Source organism: Taurulus bubalis (genome assembly GCF_910589615.1).
Source record: "Taurulus bubalis genome assembly, chromosome: 12".
In the NCBI taxonomy this organism is placed as follows: Eukaryota; Metazoa; Chordata; class Actinopteri; order Perciformes; family Cottidae; genus Taurulus; species Taurulus bubalis.
Window position 1 is genome coordinate 17,892,423 of NC_136600.1, and position 17,312 is coordinate 17,909,734.

The following is a 17,312-nucleotide window of genomic DNA, read 5'->3' on the forward strand; positions in this document are numbered from 1 at the left end:
CTGACCAAAAACATGCAGATTGCTTGTATTCTGATGCCACTACAGCAACACACACACACAAGTTAAGAGTAAAGTAACTCTCTGCAAACACCTGTGAGAAGAGTGTGTTGAGAGGATTCTCGCGAAACAAGATTTACAGCACAAGATGTTACTCAAGTGCATCTAAAACAGGGCACAGAAAACCTATCTTAGACCTCTACAGCCTTGACCTTGCATGTGTGTGAAATTAATGCCATCCGTTTTCACCCCCAGGCTGATGAGAGCGGGGACAGGACGAAGGTGGAAACTGATCCCAGGAGATACCCACAGATCTCGAGTTTTCGCTGATACACAATAGAGAAAGAAAAAAGATACACTCCAATCAAAGCAAAGATAATAATTAATAACTTTAAACTGTTTAAAGAAAGTGAATACATGCATGAATGTGACTGAAAACAGCCGTGACCTTGCATGTGTGTGATCAGTCGACTGCTAAAACAGCCATCAGGAGCAACCAAAAAAATATACATGACTTTGTAATTAAGGATGAAATTATGCTCAGTTTTTTGACTAAACCGGCTCTGACCTCAAAGAAGCATGGGCAGCTCAAAACAGTCCAACTTCTTCACTTTCAACAATTTAATACAAAAACCAAACATTTATTTATTTCGTTTAACATTTCATATACAGTATATATTTATATATTTGTGTTTCTATGAGTGATAAAAGTTCACATCATTGAAAAAGAAAACCTGGATACAAAGCAACCAATAACAAAGACAACACAGTCACCAACATACCATCCTCTTGAAGATGAAAACTGGAGAATTATCAACATTTGTTTACAATTACAATTACATAATGTGTAATCACAAGTGTGCGTGTTTCACACAGACAATGAAAAACTTTAATAAAAAGAGTAAAATTCAAACTAATTCCACATAATATTGTAGAAGCATCTTTCATCTCACAACATTCTTCTACAATACAAACACCCAAAAAAATGATTGTAAAACACAGGTAATTGGACCTTGTTGGCAAAGATCAACATGTTTGTTACAAACGAGAGGAAACACTTTGAGGGCATTCTCACTAAACGATCATATTATTTTCAGCTCAGTTTATTCCATTTTAATCCTGAATACCATGATCAAGCCATTGATTAAATACCAATCAGAATAGGGCGATAGAGAGGTCAAGAGTTTCAATATAACAATAAATCAAACATTACTACCATATCTCTCCATTTTAAAATACAAATAATCAAGGGACACATTTGACAACAAATAAAGAATGGCTTTAAAAGTACTCAATTCCTGCTTGTTAATTATTGCTGTGATTTCCTTTTCTTTATATTTCTTTTACAAAAGGAGTACAAAAAGCCTATGCTTGGTACAGGGTAATGCAGGGTGACAGAAGATTATCAAGCAAGTCAGAAACCCTAGGACTGTGTTACAGTTGATGGTACTGTATGAATCCATTTTACATACACATTAATACTGTATAAACACGTTTCTGTAGGCAAAGACAAATAGATTGTATGTATACATTTCCAACAGGCACCTAGGCAAACAGTATGTAGCAATTGTTAACACTGTGCGTCTGTTGGAGGACATCATTTAATAAGGGGAAACAAAAAAACTCATGTTCCTCAAGAGAAAACAGAAAAGAATTAAATGTATAGGCAAAGCCACAGAAAACTGTGTTTAGTACAAATCTACACATGGTAGAAGTGCTCCATGAAAGCGGCGCTGACATGCAGAGACATGCTGTGGATTTTAAACTGTGAGCGAGGTTAGCACAGGCAGTGGTGGTTTGCGTGACAGCTGAGAATTACAACAAAACAAATCACCAAAGCTGTATATCCCTGCAAATTCCTGAGAGTTTAAATCAACGATTGGAGTGATTAGTCTACATGCTAAAAGGGTGATACATCTAAATACACTCTTCATCAATGCCTGAGAAAACTTAGGAACATTTCAGAATAAAAGGCTGTTGTGTGTGTGTGTGTGCTTTAACTTCCTGTGTATATTTACCAGAGTTTAAGAGTGTTTTTGTTTAGTCTATTCAAGTGTGGTTGGGCGATAGTGCGCTTATGTATGTGTGTGTGTATATATATATATATATATATATCTATCTACAATATAGGTTGTTGAGCTTTGGGCAGTGCTAGCTAGATAATTATCTTATGCTGCATTCACACCAAAAGCAAATTCTCATGTTGCGTTACTCGCGTGAGTTTACTCGCCGGACTACTAGCTGACCAGTAGCCAGTTTGATGACCAGTTGGCGCTGATCGGTGCCACCATCTCAATGCTGATAGGCTTTCGTGACGTGCAAATTGTTGCTTGCGTCTATTTGCATTTTTGCATTTGGTGTGAACGGAGCCTTACAATGGTTGTAATATTGGTAAAACAATTGTCTTATTGTCAGTAGGAAATCCTTGATTTTCCTCCCCTTTATATCTGCAGTCAGATATATCATTCCTTCTTTAAATGGCTTGCAGCAGTGCAATTTAAGCCATGCATAGCAAGGGAAGAGTGCTTCTCTCAGGAGCAGGAAGAAAAGAGGATCAAAAAAGCTATAAGAGTCATACAGTATAAGGAAGAGTGAGGGCAAAAACACTCAAGAAGACAAAAGGGGTGGACCAGCTGAGAAGTATTGACCGGGTCACTGGTCAAACGCGGGGTACATGGGAATCTCAAAGTCATCACCGTTGAAGTTGGCAGGCTGGTCCAGCATAGACAACACATCCTGAATCAGATTGAGAGATTTATTAGAATTAAGAGACAGAGAGAGGGAGAAACATGTACTAGACAGAGAGATTAGGCTGGGTTCACTCACAGGAAACATGTCTTGCTGGTTGCCCTGAGCATGAGGATGCTGCTCTGCATTACTCTGCGAGTGCTGCTGGCCTTGCCACTGGGGCCACACTGCCTCTGCTGCTCGAGACGGGAACTGCGGCCCGGACCGAGAGCCATCTGGGATTAAGCACAGCGGGGTGAGATGGTGCACCAGTATAACACAAAGACACAGGTTCACAGATATAAGCACACAACCTACCATAACCATTGCCGTTGAGGCTGGCATGTGCATTAATGGGCGGGTAGTTTGCATTGTTGGTTTGGGTGGGAGCAGCACCTGTAGGCATCTGGCCAAAAGAGTTGGAAGAGCCACCGCCAAATCCTACCATGGGCGCAAACTGTGGAGACATGGTCTTTGCAGCTTGTGGAGCCACCTGCTGGTTAGAATTGGAAGAGTAACTCCATTTACTGACTATAGCTGGGGGGGTCATTGGTAAATAAGTAAGGATCAATAACTGGGATAGACCATAAAAGTAGCACCATATGAAGTCTCATTTGTGAATGAAGATTGACTAAACATACCACCAAAGAATCATTCATCTTGTTGTACTGACTTACCTGGTTATTAAATTGTGGTCTGACTCCAGCTGCAGCTCCAGGCCATCCTCCTGCTGGTCCTCCATGAAGGGGGCTGCCAGTGCTGGAGGGCGTGACCGACTGCGGGGCTCCATTCTGACGAGACATCTGAGCCAGCATCTGCCCTGCCGAGTGGGCTGGCTGTGGCATCAGTGGAGTCATGTTGACTGGCCTGCAGACAAAATCCTCTTATCAAACATTTTAGAAACTCAGTTGAAATAATTTTGATGAAAACCCACTATGAATTAAAGATTAGCAGCAAATGAAGAAATCCTATTCAAAGTCAGCATAGCAGTGAGTAAATACTGGAAGGATACTATAACTGCTTTTAGGAATACATTCTGAAGGGAATCTGAGATCTTTAGCATCTGCATCAACTTAACGCACATGGGGGAAGCCTTTATTCTTTTAAACCCTTTATGTGGTAGACTCACATTTGAGGGAACTGGGAGTTGACCCATCTGCTGTTGTTCACACAAACCAATAGCATACAAATAAGTGCCCCTGCTAGCTCTGCCCCGATAGGCAAAACCTCTCGACATGCAAACCAGTTGGTTGGTAACATAAATGTGTCAATTCACTCATGTTCACAACAGCAAGGAGTCACTGTTCGTATAGTTTACAGTAGATAACCACCCCATTGTCTTCAGATCTTACATTTAGTACACCACTAACTGAATTTGACAAATTCACTGTTATCCCAAGTTAAAGCTGGGCAGTTCACAAAGAAAAGAAAAATGTTGTGTAGTGGAGGCAGTTGTTGCTGATGTTGGACATGCATGTGTAGAGCAGCCAATAGGAACACCTTCTCTCTGAAATTACCTGTGACTGGCCAAGTCTCCCGTCACGCGCTACATTTTCTAAAGCCTGAAAACAGAGCCAAGTCGAGGTGGTAATTACCAATAACTCTCTGAAAGAGTGTCAAGGAAGGGATTAGATTAAGTATAGCCTCCAGGTTTAAGATATGGTGTACATGTAACCACATGCACAGATATGTATACACAATGAAGACCTATTCCTACCTGTATGCATCATTGGAATGGCCAGCAGTGAAGCTATTGGCTGGAGGGTAGATCTGTGTGGTGGGAGTAGAGGTGGAGGGCAGGCCCTTGGTCGGATCTGGGCCTTGGAAAAGGGAGGGGTACAGCTCTGGCTTCTCAAGGCTCTTGCTGTGGTCGGGACCTGCTGCAGTCACTGGCTGCACTGGCATCTGAGGGCCACCAAAATAATCAGCCTGTAATTAATCTAAAGACATTCATAATAGACGGAGGAGCCTGAAATCATGGTAGCCGGTGACATAACTCCCAATCTCAAAATAGTTTGGATAGTTGTTTGTTGCCTGAAACCACAGATTTGTCTTAACAATATAACAGCTTCTACCTTTACTGGGTAGACAGAAGCAGCAGTCCAAATATTAGGAAAACAGAGTAAATAAAGAGTACATAACATATGACATAAAGTAAACACTAAGTACTCTGCCATCAGCAATTGTTTGAGTTGAATACTGTGTTGCTAGTCGTAATCACTACTGGCACAGTTACAGAGCAGTTTAACTGTCATTTTGTTAAATCTGTCCCAAGGCAAATATTGACATGAATCTATTATTTACTCCCCATATGCCCTTGTTGTACTATCATCTGTAGGCCCTGTAGCTATTTTGTAATTGTTGTTATGAGATGTTAGTGTGCGCAGAAAGGAGTGAGAGAGCTCAATAGAGAGATGCATTTCATAACACATAGCAGAAAAGAGCAACTAAATTAGCTTAATATCCGTCTTCTTTAGCACAGGAAAACCGTTTTCAAACAGTTTATGACTTTTCCAGGTTTTTCACAACCGAAGGAACCCTGCGTTTTGTTCAACGGCTAGCTGACTGAATAGGTTTGCACCTAAATGAATAGTGAACGTAAAAGAAGAGTTTAAGTGATCAAATGTAGCACTTTTAGTCATGAACCTGAAAAAAACAAATCATTTATGCTAGGAATACTTAAAATCTCTTTTGATGAAGTACTACAGATAACGTTTTCTATTTAATTCAAGCATGAACAACAAGCATCCGTGATAATGGGTCTCTCTCAACATCCGGCTCTGTTTTACTGCAAAGCAAATAATCAACATCCTGCCACAAAAATGCCGGACCAGTTCTGGGGACAAAGGACTCAGGAGAAACAGGGCGCAATCTATGCTTCAATCAAACTGGACATGTACTGTACATTCATGTGTCCCCACACGTGCAAGGCCTAACCTGTGAGAGGGTGATTGGTCCTGCCTCATAGAGACCATCTCTGGCTCCACCTCCCTCTAGCTCGGCCTGTTGCTGCTGCTGTAACTGCCTGAAAAGGGAAACACAGAGGGACAGAGAGACGGTCTAAAATAGCCTCCATTCCATTTCCATGCCCCTCCACTGTTGAGTGAGAAGCCTGAACACCTGCTGACAAAATAGCACTCAACCCGCCACCGGTCACCATGGCAACATAAAAGAGAAACGAGGAGAGAAGAGGAAGACAGTGACAGGAAAGGTCTATTATACAAATACATACTGCTAACATGCTACACTACCTGTGTTAAAAGTCCATTTTCACTACTTACTATGAGACATGCTTCTTATTAGAAAACCGCACTATTTTTCTAATCGCTACAGAGGCAAATACAGTGGAGAGAAGAATCACCCACAGTAGGAAATGAAAACTAAAAACAGAAGGATGGCAGTTTGCTAGAAACAGCTGTAGTCTCCCATGAAGAAGCAGCCCTTGTTCTCCCATGCAGGGGAGGATAGTCAGGCCAGGCCTGTCTCACCTGGCGGCCACCTGCCCAGGGCTGAGTATTACAGGAGGGCAGTTTGGACTGCTCTGACCCAGGGAGAGGGGCAGCGTACCCACTGGGGAGGAGATGGGTGGGAGGGGGTCCTGAGTTGAGTTTCTACTGTCCCACAATCAGAGATGGGTGCAGAGGAGAGGTGTAGGGAGAGAGTGATCAGTGTGTGGCGTAATCAAAGGGGTTGTGGTAAGGGCGTAAGAGGAACCGGGGACGGAGGGTGATACGTAAGCATTCAGACAGAGGGATCTTTCACAAAAGTCACATTTCAAAACGTCAATGGTTTCATTATGTACTGCATTTGATTGCGTAATCGTCTTACATAAGTATTGGTATTGGTCAAATCTGTGTGTGACTCACTTGACATTGACGTTGGTACAGATGATATACTCAATCTCCTCTGAAAACGGGTTCTGGAAGGTGAAGGAGCTGGTTCTCATCCAGATCCATTCTCTCGATTTGGAGCGAAACCGAAACATCACGGACAGGACCTGGCCCTTCAGCTTCACCACCTGTGGGCAACAATCCAGCACGCCAAACAGTCACAATCTGGTATTTTTATAATCAATGCACACAACAAGCAACGTTATTGGGAGATATCAGGTTACACAGGTAATTGGAGTCAGGTTATTTAGTGAGAGGGAGCCGTTTTCTTTTCAGCATGAATGTCTCCAAATTGTACCAAAAGTTTATTTTCTTGCTGTGGAAAGTGTCTGATTCAGACTTACAGGCCTCTTTGGTCAGTTTTAGTCTGACTTTGAATTACTTTATTGTGTATTCATCTTTTCTTTCATTCTTGTATGTGCATTTAAACTAATTAATGTGGTTGTACAAACACAAAAGATAAACAGAAATAAAAATGAGTCCTCAAAAAGCTGCACATATTCAGATTGTCCTACCTGTTGGAAGCTGTCTCTTAGTAAGCCCTGGTCTTCAGGGTAGGCGAACTCGAGAATGTTCTTCCCCAATAATTCCTGCAACACACAGTAGATAATAAAACCCGATCAGCTCAGAAGACATCAACGGCAACTTCTGGCACAAAAGGTTGTTTGAGGATGCCATCTGACATGTCCACAAGCCGAGAGTCTTACCTGTGGCTGGTAGCCGACAGCTGCCATGCAGCGGTGGTCCACGAAGGTGAACATGCCCTGACAGTTATGGCGTGAGATGAACTCCACTGGAACACTAATACTGTTGACGTCTGTATCACCAGGGCAACAAGTTACCTAAAGGGAAAAGATTTGAGTGTTAACTGGGTCAAAACCACATTGTGCATGAATGACATTTACTTATTTTCTTATATTTTCAATTTCATTTGGTTATCTATGTTTAGAGTGCTTACTCAAACATCATAAATATTATGGATGTTTTACAATCAACTGCTTGTAAAAAATATGTTTCTTTCAAACACTGCAACAGTCCAAAAGTCAGCCTTAATCTACTTCAGGTAAGACCATAGATTGTGGCCAGAACATATGGCCTTGTGGCAAAAGGTAAAGGTAATTTTATTCTTAGATTGTTGATATACGGATCAAATATTACTGCCGTTTGTTGTAAATATAAATTTGCAGTAAAGAGCCATACCAACACACGACTTGTATTTTCATTGTATTATTTATATATATATCATGTAAGTTCATTGAGTTCATTATTGAGTTGTGTGTATATATATATTTTATATATACACACAACTCAATAATGAACTTACATGATCAGTTCAAAATGATTTTTTCATTGTTTGACTTGCATCAGAGTAAAAGCCACATGTGCATATCTCTACACACGAGGCATCTATCATACCTGTAATCGCCCAATTGCAACCAGACAGTAGCGACTCCCCTGAGTGTTGTCTGATTCATCGTCTGTTAATGATACTCCTAAAACACAAATGTGCAAATGTGTTAACATGGGCCACAAATACTCACAAAAAGGATTTAGGATCATTTAAAGGGTCTGGTCATATTAGCTACATATGGCTGACCCTAGTAAAATTACTAGTTTTACCTGAAGGGGGCCAGGACTTGATGTATCCTGTACAGTGGACCACTACATACTGGGGCTCTCCTTCCTTAGCTATACCCAAACCATTCCTGAGATGAAAAGGAAGAAATTATAATACATACTTCAACAATTAAATCAGTCCCTAATTGTGCCAGTAGTAACATTGTGCTAAAGTGCATCTTATTGCTACTGGGCTACATATGTTTATTTCTGCACAGTAATCCCAACTCTATTTAAAAAAAACTTAAAGTAAAATAAACTGTTTGGTTGTGGTCACCTATTTCTATTCCTCAGGAAGTTCAGTCTGTTCATGGACAACGGCTCCACGGGACAAGAGCCACACCTGCAAATACACACGGGCCACAATATGAACGATTTATACATCTGGACACATATCAATATAAATGATGAACTGGATAACCAACTGTAGTAAGAGTCACACCTCATTCTGCAGATGAATGATCGACGGGCTCCCATACTCATTCTAGATGACGCCTGCTGGCCTTCTTTCTTTACTGTTCCTGTCTTCAAGTCCAACATCCTCCCTTTAAGGGTAAACAAAGAATAGACACAATCAAGGGTGTAATGAGTGATCATGAGTCAACATTTGTATATTGACAAAAACACTTTGGGAATTAATAGTGATAACACATCTTCTACTGTCTGCATATTTAGTGTTAGTTTATGCCGTGTACCTGTGTTGTTATTCTCGGCAGTAGAGAGCTGCTCTCTAAGCTTTTCTGTATCATCCGGGTGAAGCTGATCGTACAGGGAGGAGCCCAGCCATTCAGACTGTGCCTGGTTGAGCACGGGTGTCAGGGAGTCAGAAACGTAAACAATGCGGCCTGTCTCGCATGACACCACGAACAGGAAGCCGTCGGCTGCCTCCAAGATGAGGTGCTTCAGTTCCTATAGACAGATGACGCAAAAGGCTCACTTACAGTAACTGCATATTTATAAGGTTTCTTCATTTAAAAAAAAAATCTGTTTTAACATTACAAAACTAGATTACACCAGCAACGTCAATGACAGTCAGTGAAAATAGTGACTGCTCTCCAGCTACCCTGTGAGAAAACTAACGTGCAGGCTTAAAAAAAAAATGCTACTTTCACTCCTCCAATGAACTTAGAAAGGTTTCATGAGAAAAACACTGTGACTGTGAGACATGTATATTAAATGACTTTGCTGACTTCTACACAAGTAGTACTGGCTTGTCCAAAATTGTTGCCTTCTCTGAACATGCCTTCAACCAGTCTTAAGATTTCCAACGAGGGGAGGAGTGGAATTCACACCTCAATTTCTACATTTCCCTCACACAGCTCATACCTGGTCAGTGAGAAAGGAAGGTTTGTACGACCCATCCGAGTTAGTACTCCCACTTCCCCTTAGAGACTTCATATGGGACACGGCCATTCGCAGGATAGTTAGTTTGTCTGGCTTCCTTGCGAGTGCACTGCAGGTGGGCACCATGTCTGACAATTCTGTGATGTAGGCAGTCATCTTGTTCCGCCTTCGCCTCTCAATCTCACTGTGGTTCTCCCTGAAGGGAGGAAATGACAAAGGGAGGAAGAGGTGGACAGGATAGGAGGGATTCAGATGGGGGAAACAGATGGGCAGGTGGACAACATGGAGTAGAGTTTAGAGTTAATGCTGCAATGTAAGTATGCCAACTGGGAAAAAGAGGTGAGGATGAGAGAAGGTGAGAGAAATAATGGTTGCACAAAACTATAAAATCAATTATCTGTAAAAAATTAAAATGATAGTGATAATGCAAGAGTCTGGTCTTTCAAGGCCAGTTGGTGACAAAAGAGAGCAAGTGCAGAGAGAGAAAGACCACTTAGATCTCCTGAGAGGGGGGAATGAAAAAAGACAGAGGAAAGTTGCTCAAGAGGAAGGGATAACCAAAGTACCAAGTACCAAAGTGAGCCCTGAGTCACACACAGTGTAGCAGTTAGTGACATATAAAACAGTGGTGGGCTGAAAAAGTCTGCCTGGGGTAAAGAAGCATAAAATTCTGAGGCACAAAAATAGACGCATAGAGGTCATTTTGTGCTGTCAAAATAACAATGTGCTGGAGTCGCACCAGGACAAGATAGTATTTGAACAGTGCATTCAATATGGATATGGATACAAGCAGGAGAGGGAGCCTTCTACAGTGGTACAGGCCATACCTGGCTTGTTTTTCCTTATCTGCAAAACTCTGATCTTCTTCCAAAAGCCTGGAAATGAAACCAACCCACTAAAACACAGGCCCAAAAATCCCTACCAAAATAAAAATAAGTATAGGAGTAAAAAAAAAAAAGCAGGTGAGAGCAGCATGGGGGTACCTGTTGTATAAATAATGTAGCTCCCCTACACCCCCTTCACACATATCCATCTCTTATAATTCGTCTTCCTACCTGGCAAAGCGCTCTTTGTCATTGCCGCCTCCTGATTCATCGTCACACCTGAGGAAACATTGATTGTTATGGCAGCAGCCTCGACAATCCAAACTCTTGATGTACCTCATCTTGCTTTATAACAGAACAATCCGAAACAAGAGACAAATTAACCTGAACAACTTGTTTCCTTCGTCGTCATCATCATCATCAAAGTCTGGCCTGTCGAAAGGAGAAAAGAGACACGTATCAAACAAATATTCTCACAATAATGTTGACCAAGTGTCAAAAACTAAACTAGTCAGCAAATTAAAAATACCAGCACACAAGTTACCGCGTGCACACACACACACACACACACACACACACACACACACACACACACACACACACACCTTCTTTTGTTGGTCCCTTTTGGTACAACAGCTCCGCCACTTCCTTGGGTCCCACTTGCCCCCAGACCCAGATCTGGGTCTGGTAACTCTATAAATAACACAGGCACAGAGAGACGACATGTAGCAGTGATGACAGGTGATTTCCTATTGAGCCTCAAGATCTCAAAGAGAAACTAAACCAGCTTACTGAAGCACAAACACAAACTGACAATACCGCACGCAACTGACATTGGTAGGATTTCACAACCTGTGTGTTCAACATTAAGTTAGCTCCACGTCAACTATTCGTGATCAGTGTTTGTAGATCGTAGAGAGCAAAAACAACCAGGACACTAAGCTACTGTTGAAGCTAAACGTAGCATATCGTTCCAGATATAAATCTTAACCTAAACACAGAAACACATGAACCGAGCTAACCAACCGCAGCTTGGTAGTCAGCTGACTTAGATAAGTATATTTTTAACCTTAACTCATTTAAACTTGCAAAAGTATCACAACAACGTTATTTTAAGTCAGCTAGTAGCGAATGTAGCACGTTATCTAGCTTCAGCTGCTAAGCTAGCACTTAGCCGCCGCTGTCACGCAACCTTTAGGGAACTGTCCTCTTTGGCTCTAAAACCTTCTTTCTCACAACTCACGAACAATTGCACAACACAATGCGGCTAAACAATCGCAGTGACCTTTAAAGCTCTTTACCTGTGTTTGAAGAGGACATGTCCATTTGAAATAACATAAACAAACAACTTCGGCTGCGGGGAAGAAAAAAAAAAATCCCCCAAACCCTTCGCCCCTCCTCTTGTTAGCTGGGTGAAGGCTAACAAGTGCCCGGTGGATGTCCTCACGTGCGCACCTTTACTTTGTGTTATAAACGCACGAGGACCTAACACACAGACGAAAGGGAAGATTTGACTTGACCAATTCCTCTTTTTCTCGGTTTAAATCCCCCTTTTCTATCCAAGATGGCGCTTCAGGCTACAGAGCAGAAGCTGTCTACTCTTTTCTTTTCTCCGCTTCCTATTGGACGTCAAGAGTCAGATACAAATGACGTCACACGTTGGGAAATCCGTGTTTTGCTTCGCCCCTCTGACAGCGGAGGGACCTGCAGGTCTGTAGGATAAATACATAAATAAATACATCCCCAGTTTCAGTAACTAGCCGAGATGCAACTCGAGTATCGTGGTGAAGAAAAATGTACAAGGTTTACATGACTATTCCAACGTTGTGCTACTTTATACTTTATATTAAATATTCCACTTCTAACTTCACTTTCAATACGAAAGTATTGAGTTATTGAGCTCGTCAATTATATACTGTAATGCTACTCAAAATATAAAGTTTTATTGTGCAGTGACCCCTTTCAAAGTGTTATATCATGTGACCATATACAGTATAAACTGATGCATTAATGTGTAGATGATTTAAACTACTGTATATACTACTAAGTAGTATATTGTATTAGCTCATCATATTTGTTTTGTATGAAGAACAGTATCTGCTCAAATAATAACTCAATATTTCGAGTCAAAGTAGAAAGTATATTCCAGTAAAGCACAGTAAACTCAAAATTTAACTGAAGAACAGAAATTGAATAAATGCACTGGGTTTTCACTTGATGTACATATGTCATTTACAATGTGAGAGGTCTGATTATTGGGCTGATGTCTTCAGAGTGAATACATTAATACAATTTAACAGGATGGCATTTTTTAATCTGTAAAATATCATGATGTATTTTAACATTATGCCAGATGGAATTTTAATGTAATGTTCTAATGTTTTTGTTTTATTTACTGGCAGTTATAAACATGAAGTATTTACTGACATAATGGTAAAAAAAAGAAAGTGCTTTTATTGTGATTCATGATCTTTGCTTTTATTATTAATAACAATACTTAGGCATCATTGAACAACACAATAATAAAAAAAAATAACACTGTAATTAGGACACAGCTGTTTCTTCTTTATCAGGGGAAGAGAGGTTGCTGGTTGGTTTGGGTTAGTAAAAAACAACGTGTTGGTGGAATGAGAGTGAGTTTGAAAGGCAGGTAATCTGTAAGGAAGCAGAGTGACTGATGAATGAAACAGTGGAGGGAGGAAATACGAGTGTTAGAGTTCTGTGAGGTGGAGACAGGAAAGAAAATGAGCGGCCATGAAGACAGGAGAGAGCTTCCCATTACAGATAAGGCACTTAACATACAACTTTAAAGCATAACAACAAAAGAGGAACATTCATTTCTTGAATCCTCATGAGTCTCAAACACTAAACTGCAAGAAAGAAAGTTTATCTCCTTAACATCAAATAACAACACCTGTAAAACCAGTTTCATAAACACAATCATACTTAAAATCATTCACTTAGATCAACATTTAAAATTCTAACCCAGGTTAACAAACATAACCCAGGCTACAAGGCAGTAAATTGAAGAAATCTGGCCCCTATTAGTAAGATCTGGAGATGGTTAATCTGTCCCATTCCAATCGAGCAACCCACCTTTGCAACGATTATATTGGGAGTCATCGGTTTACAGCGGGTGGCAGCATCAGCGCAATGCACGACACAACTGGATCAAACAGCTTCAGCCGAACCAGAGAGGAAAAACATTCAGCTCCGTCAAAAACTAGCAGGAAGCTGAGATTTGTATTGCAGTGTTTGTGCCAAGCACTCGTTTCTGGGCATTTCTGACTGCTCAGACCGCAAAGAACTGAGAATGATAACATTTGCAGGTCAGTCTCTTTTGGAAGAAAGAATTTTAAATAATTAGATTTGCTGGCTTTAGAATAAAACATTGATTAAAACAAGAAAGCAAGATGTTCTTTATGTTTAGAGAAAGAACCGACACCAAATGTACTCCTTAAACCTTAAAAGGCAGACATATTTATAAATGGCACAGGCATCATTAGGGGGCAGAGGCCCACTGCACACTATTACAGTGTAGCAGAGACACTGTGTGTTTGTGCAAACATGTTGCAACAGCTGAACACTTATGTAATTGCATATATAGATAATTAGGGAATGCCCCATTGTCCCGCTTTTTAAAAACTAATTTTCTTTCTCTTTTGTTCTTTTATTAGAAAACAAAAAACAAAATACAACAACACAAGATTAAAGCAGAAAGCTTTTTTTTAAATGGCATTTTAACAGCCATTCGCTGGCTGTAAGGCACACAGAACAAGGAAAGCTAGGAAGAAGCACCTTCACCCCCACCCCTTCCATTTTCTCCCCTGTCTCTTTGAATTTGTTGGACTTACATACTGACGCCGACACATTTTTCTCTCATGGCAAAGCTCAACAGCCACGCCACTTAATGTTGTGTGCATCATCTGCTGAACCTCTGTGCCCTCTAAAAGGACAAATTAATGTGTGAGAGTGTGTTTTTGTGTTGTGCAAAAGTAACAGTGTCAAATTTCCTCAGGATACCTGCTGTTCTTGATTGTAGGGGAATGACTCCCCACCCCCCCAACCCATAATCCTTTCTTCTTTCTCTCTCTTTTCATCCCTCCCTCCTGCTCCCCTACTGAGGGATATGAGTCCTTCTCACATTTGATCATCCTGACACTTGTTTGCTTTCACTCTGTCTTGCTGTGGTTGTTGTTGTGGACCGTGTGACCGTTCTGCACCGGCCCATTCTTCTTCATGTTTTTGTTATCCTCCTCTTCCTCCCCCTCTTCTGATTCATCTGTTTCATCTTTGTCACTCCTTTCATCGTCCACTTTTTCCTGAAAAACAACCAAAAAAAGAGTCTGAAATGTGTCAATAAATCAATGCTCAAACTGTTCTGGCCAGTGTCAGAACAAACTCAACCCGGAAAATGACATGGATTTTAATATTCCTATATTTCTTCCATGGCACTTCAACATGTCAGCTGACATAATTAGTTTTCTTTAAAGGGAAACATCAAAGTATGTCTTGGTGCGACTGCAGAAACCAACTGTATAGGCATTGTGTGGCTCCAGAAGGATCTACATCAAGTCTGATAGATTGCCCTTAAGTGATGCCACTTGATCTGATGGTGTGGAGTTAGAAACAAGTGATCCTACCTCGACTCTTCTTGAAGCTACATTAACTGCTATTAGCATAAAACACCCAAATCTCCAACAAAATTGTCAGTGGTTGAGTTGTATTGTGGATAATGTAGACACCAAGTTTTAGACAAGTAAGAAAGATGTGTAGAATAAAAAAGCTGATATCTCTGGTTCTGCTTGTGCGATTTTTATCCTTTTTTTCCTGAGAAATTTTGAAGATTAATTGGAGGGACAACTGAATATTGAACTTTGCATTAGATTTGATTGTCTGCTTACATTGTGGGTGAGGAAGCGGATTGCTATGCGTATGATGAGGACAGCCCAAAAGATATGAAGACACTGCAGAACCATCAAAAGTCCATTGAAAAAGTAGTAGCCAAAGAAGGGTTCATAGATGGTCACCGGGTAAACCCAAGTACAGTAAATAATCCTGCAATAGAGATAGAGAGGATTATGGACAAGGTAATTTAAATAAAATAAAGGTCCATATTACAATAATATGTTGAAACAACTGTTTAAAATGTGTGTGTACCAGAAGGGAAAGATGACCAGCCGCGTGATAATGAAGATTGCAGCAAATACAATGAAGATGTAGTTACAGGCATTTCGCCACCCAGCATAGTTGAACATCTTGGCTGACTGTCAGGGGGAGAAAGAAAGAGTTTAATAGGTCAGTTGCAGATACATATATAATGTTTGTTTGATGAGTGAAAATGGTAGTCGGTTTGCTTCTTTTCAACTAAAGATGACCAAAGTGTAGTTTCCTCCACAAGGTGGCAATGTATCATCAGTGTGTCTGAATTTATTTCATTTATTGCACTTAGTGAATTACGTGTGAACAAATCTTGCAGAGGATGCAGCATATTAGGTATAAATGACATCAACATCAAATATGTTTGTGGTGATGATTATTCATACTGGCCCGATTAATATGTTTGCTTATGTGCTAATCAAAATACTATGAATGTATAAATGGCCTTTACCTCAAGAAAGTAATCGGAGGAGTCGTGAACCAGCATGATGAGAGTTCCAGCACGGATGTAGTTAACGCACCAGGAGAAGCTGATGAGGAGGATGGTTGCCACATGGTGAACGATCTGCTCCTTGAAGTCCTAAAGAGAAAGCAAAAGGAGACATGGTTGTTGTGCTGAGAAAAGGGAAATGTTGGGAATGCATATTTATGTCTCACATGTTTTAAGCGTGTGTATGTGTGAGTGTGTGAGTTAGAAGTGTTGAACTCTGCTTAAGAAGCATCTAGGTTAGAATAATCTTTTGGAGGAACACATTGTGCTTCTTTCTCCTACTGCGCTCCGCTGACCCTGGCTGAGCAAAGTCTAAACACTCACACACGTGCGCACACACACGCACACACACGCAGACATACAAACACATGTGTAACAACAGTCTAATGGCCAACCAGGTGTCAAACTGTTCAGAGAGTAAGACAGACTTTGTCTTCCTCTTACGTGCAGTGAATCATGATGTAATAGTCATATAAAAGTGGAACACAAACTATTGTTTGTGTAGACTATATTTGTTTTCCACTAACAATTACGGCTGTGTATCTTTTCTTTCTAAAGTGTTGTTGTTTTATACCACCTGAACTAAAGAGAAGAGATAAATAAATTCACTCACTTTGCGTTTGACATCAGAAGCCACACTGAAGAGCAGAGAGCTGTAGAAACCCAGCTCAATCATATAGTACCAATACTGAGATGGGAGGAGAGTCTGAAGGAGAGGAAACAGAGCTTTACTTTCAAAACAATACACCAATTTGAGCAAAACTATATTGGGAACTAGGGCTGCAACTAGCAATTATCACCACTATTACTGATTGATCGTATTGTCTTTATTCTCTTGATCCATTCATTAATAGTTTGGTCAATTATAATGTTAGAAAATAGTGAAAGAGCCCAAGCAGACACATAAGAAAGTCTTGTTTTATATGGCTAAAACTCCAAAAGCCAAATATATTTCGTTAATTATTACAGAAGACAGTGACCAACTGGTGTATTTTTGCATTTATGTTGAAAAACCTTATTAAATGATGAGCCGATTTATAAAAATGAAATAATCATTTCAGCTCTATCTGGACTCTATATATGGAGGGTGTCTTTTGATTTGTGTCTCAGGCTTTCTGCAGAATTCTTCTAATCTAATTTAAGACATTCTAATACCACAAAGGATGCAATTGTATACCCTTTACACAGTCATGGCCGTCAAAGAATAGTGTCCTCCAACCCGGAAATTATTTAGCAGTTTTGCGCTTCTGATTTTCTATTTTT

At 40.5% G+C, this 17,312-nt stretch overlaps 2 protein-coding genes across 2 annotated transcripts in view; both read right to left on the reverse strand.

The window, feature by feature from the left end:
- Positions 1-606: 606 nt before the first annotated feature.
- LOC306745117 (aryl hydrocarbon receptor nuclear translocator-like) lies at positions 607-11,737 on the reverse strand (the record flags this gene model as incomplete). Its single annotated transcript, XM_079227853.1, has 21 exons — positions 607-2,733; positions 2,824-2,960; positions 3,043-3,217; positions 3,402-3,591; positions 4,442-4,629; positions 5,662-5,749; positions 6,213-6,338; positions 6,591-6,742; positions 7,130-7,204; positions 7,322-7,456; positions 8,031-8,107; positions 8,235-8,320; positions 8,509-8,574; positions 8,674-8,776; positions 8,927-9,140; positions 9,558-9,771; positions 10,403-10,450; positions 10,631-10,678; positions 10,784-10,831; positions 10,999-11,092; positions 11,701-11,737. The coding sequence occupies 21 exons, from the start codon at positions 11,735-11,737 to the stop codon at positions 2,650-2,652; spliced, it is 2,385 nt and encodes a 794-aa protein (XP_079083979.1). The 3' UTR covers positions 607-2,649.
- A 2,792-nt stretch (positions 11,738-14,529) lies between these two features.
- cers2b (ceramide synthase 2b) overlaps positions 14,530-17,312 on the reverse strand; it is a gene marked incomplete at its 5' end in the record, with an annotated part of 6,264 nt that continues 3,481 nt past the window's right edge. The window contains 5 exons of the mRNA XM_079226904.1: positions 14,530-14,721; positions 15,304-15,457; positions 15,560-15,666; positions 16,011-16,139; positions 16,663-16,755. Coding sequence (XP_079083030.1) covers positions 14,572-14,721; positions 15,304-15,457; positions 15,560-15,666; positions 16,011-16,139; positions 16,663-16,755 — 633 coding nt within the window. The 3' untranslated portion in view covers positions 14,530-14,571. The remainder of the gene's footprint in view (positions 14,722-15,303; positions 15,458-15,559; positions 15,667-16,010; positions 16,140-16,662; positions 16,756-17,312) is intronic.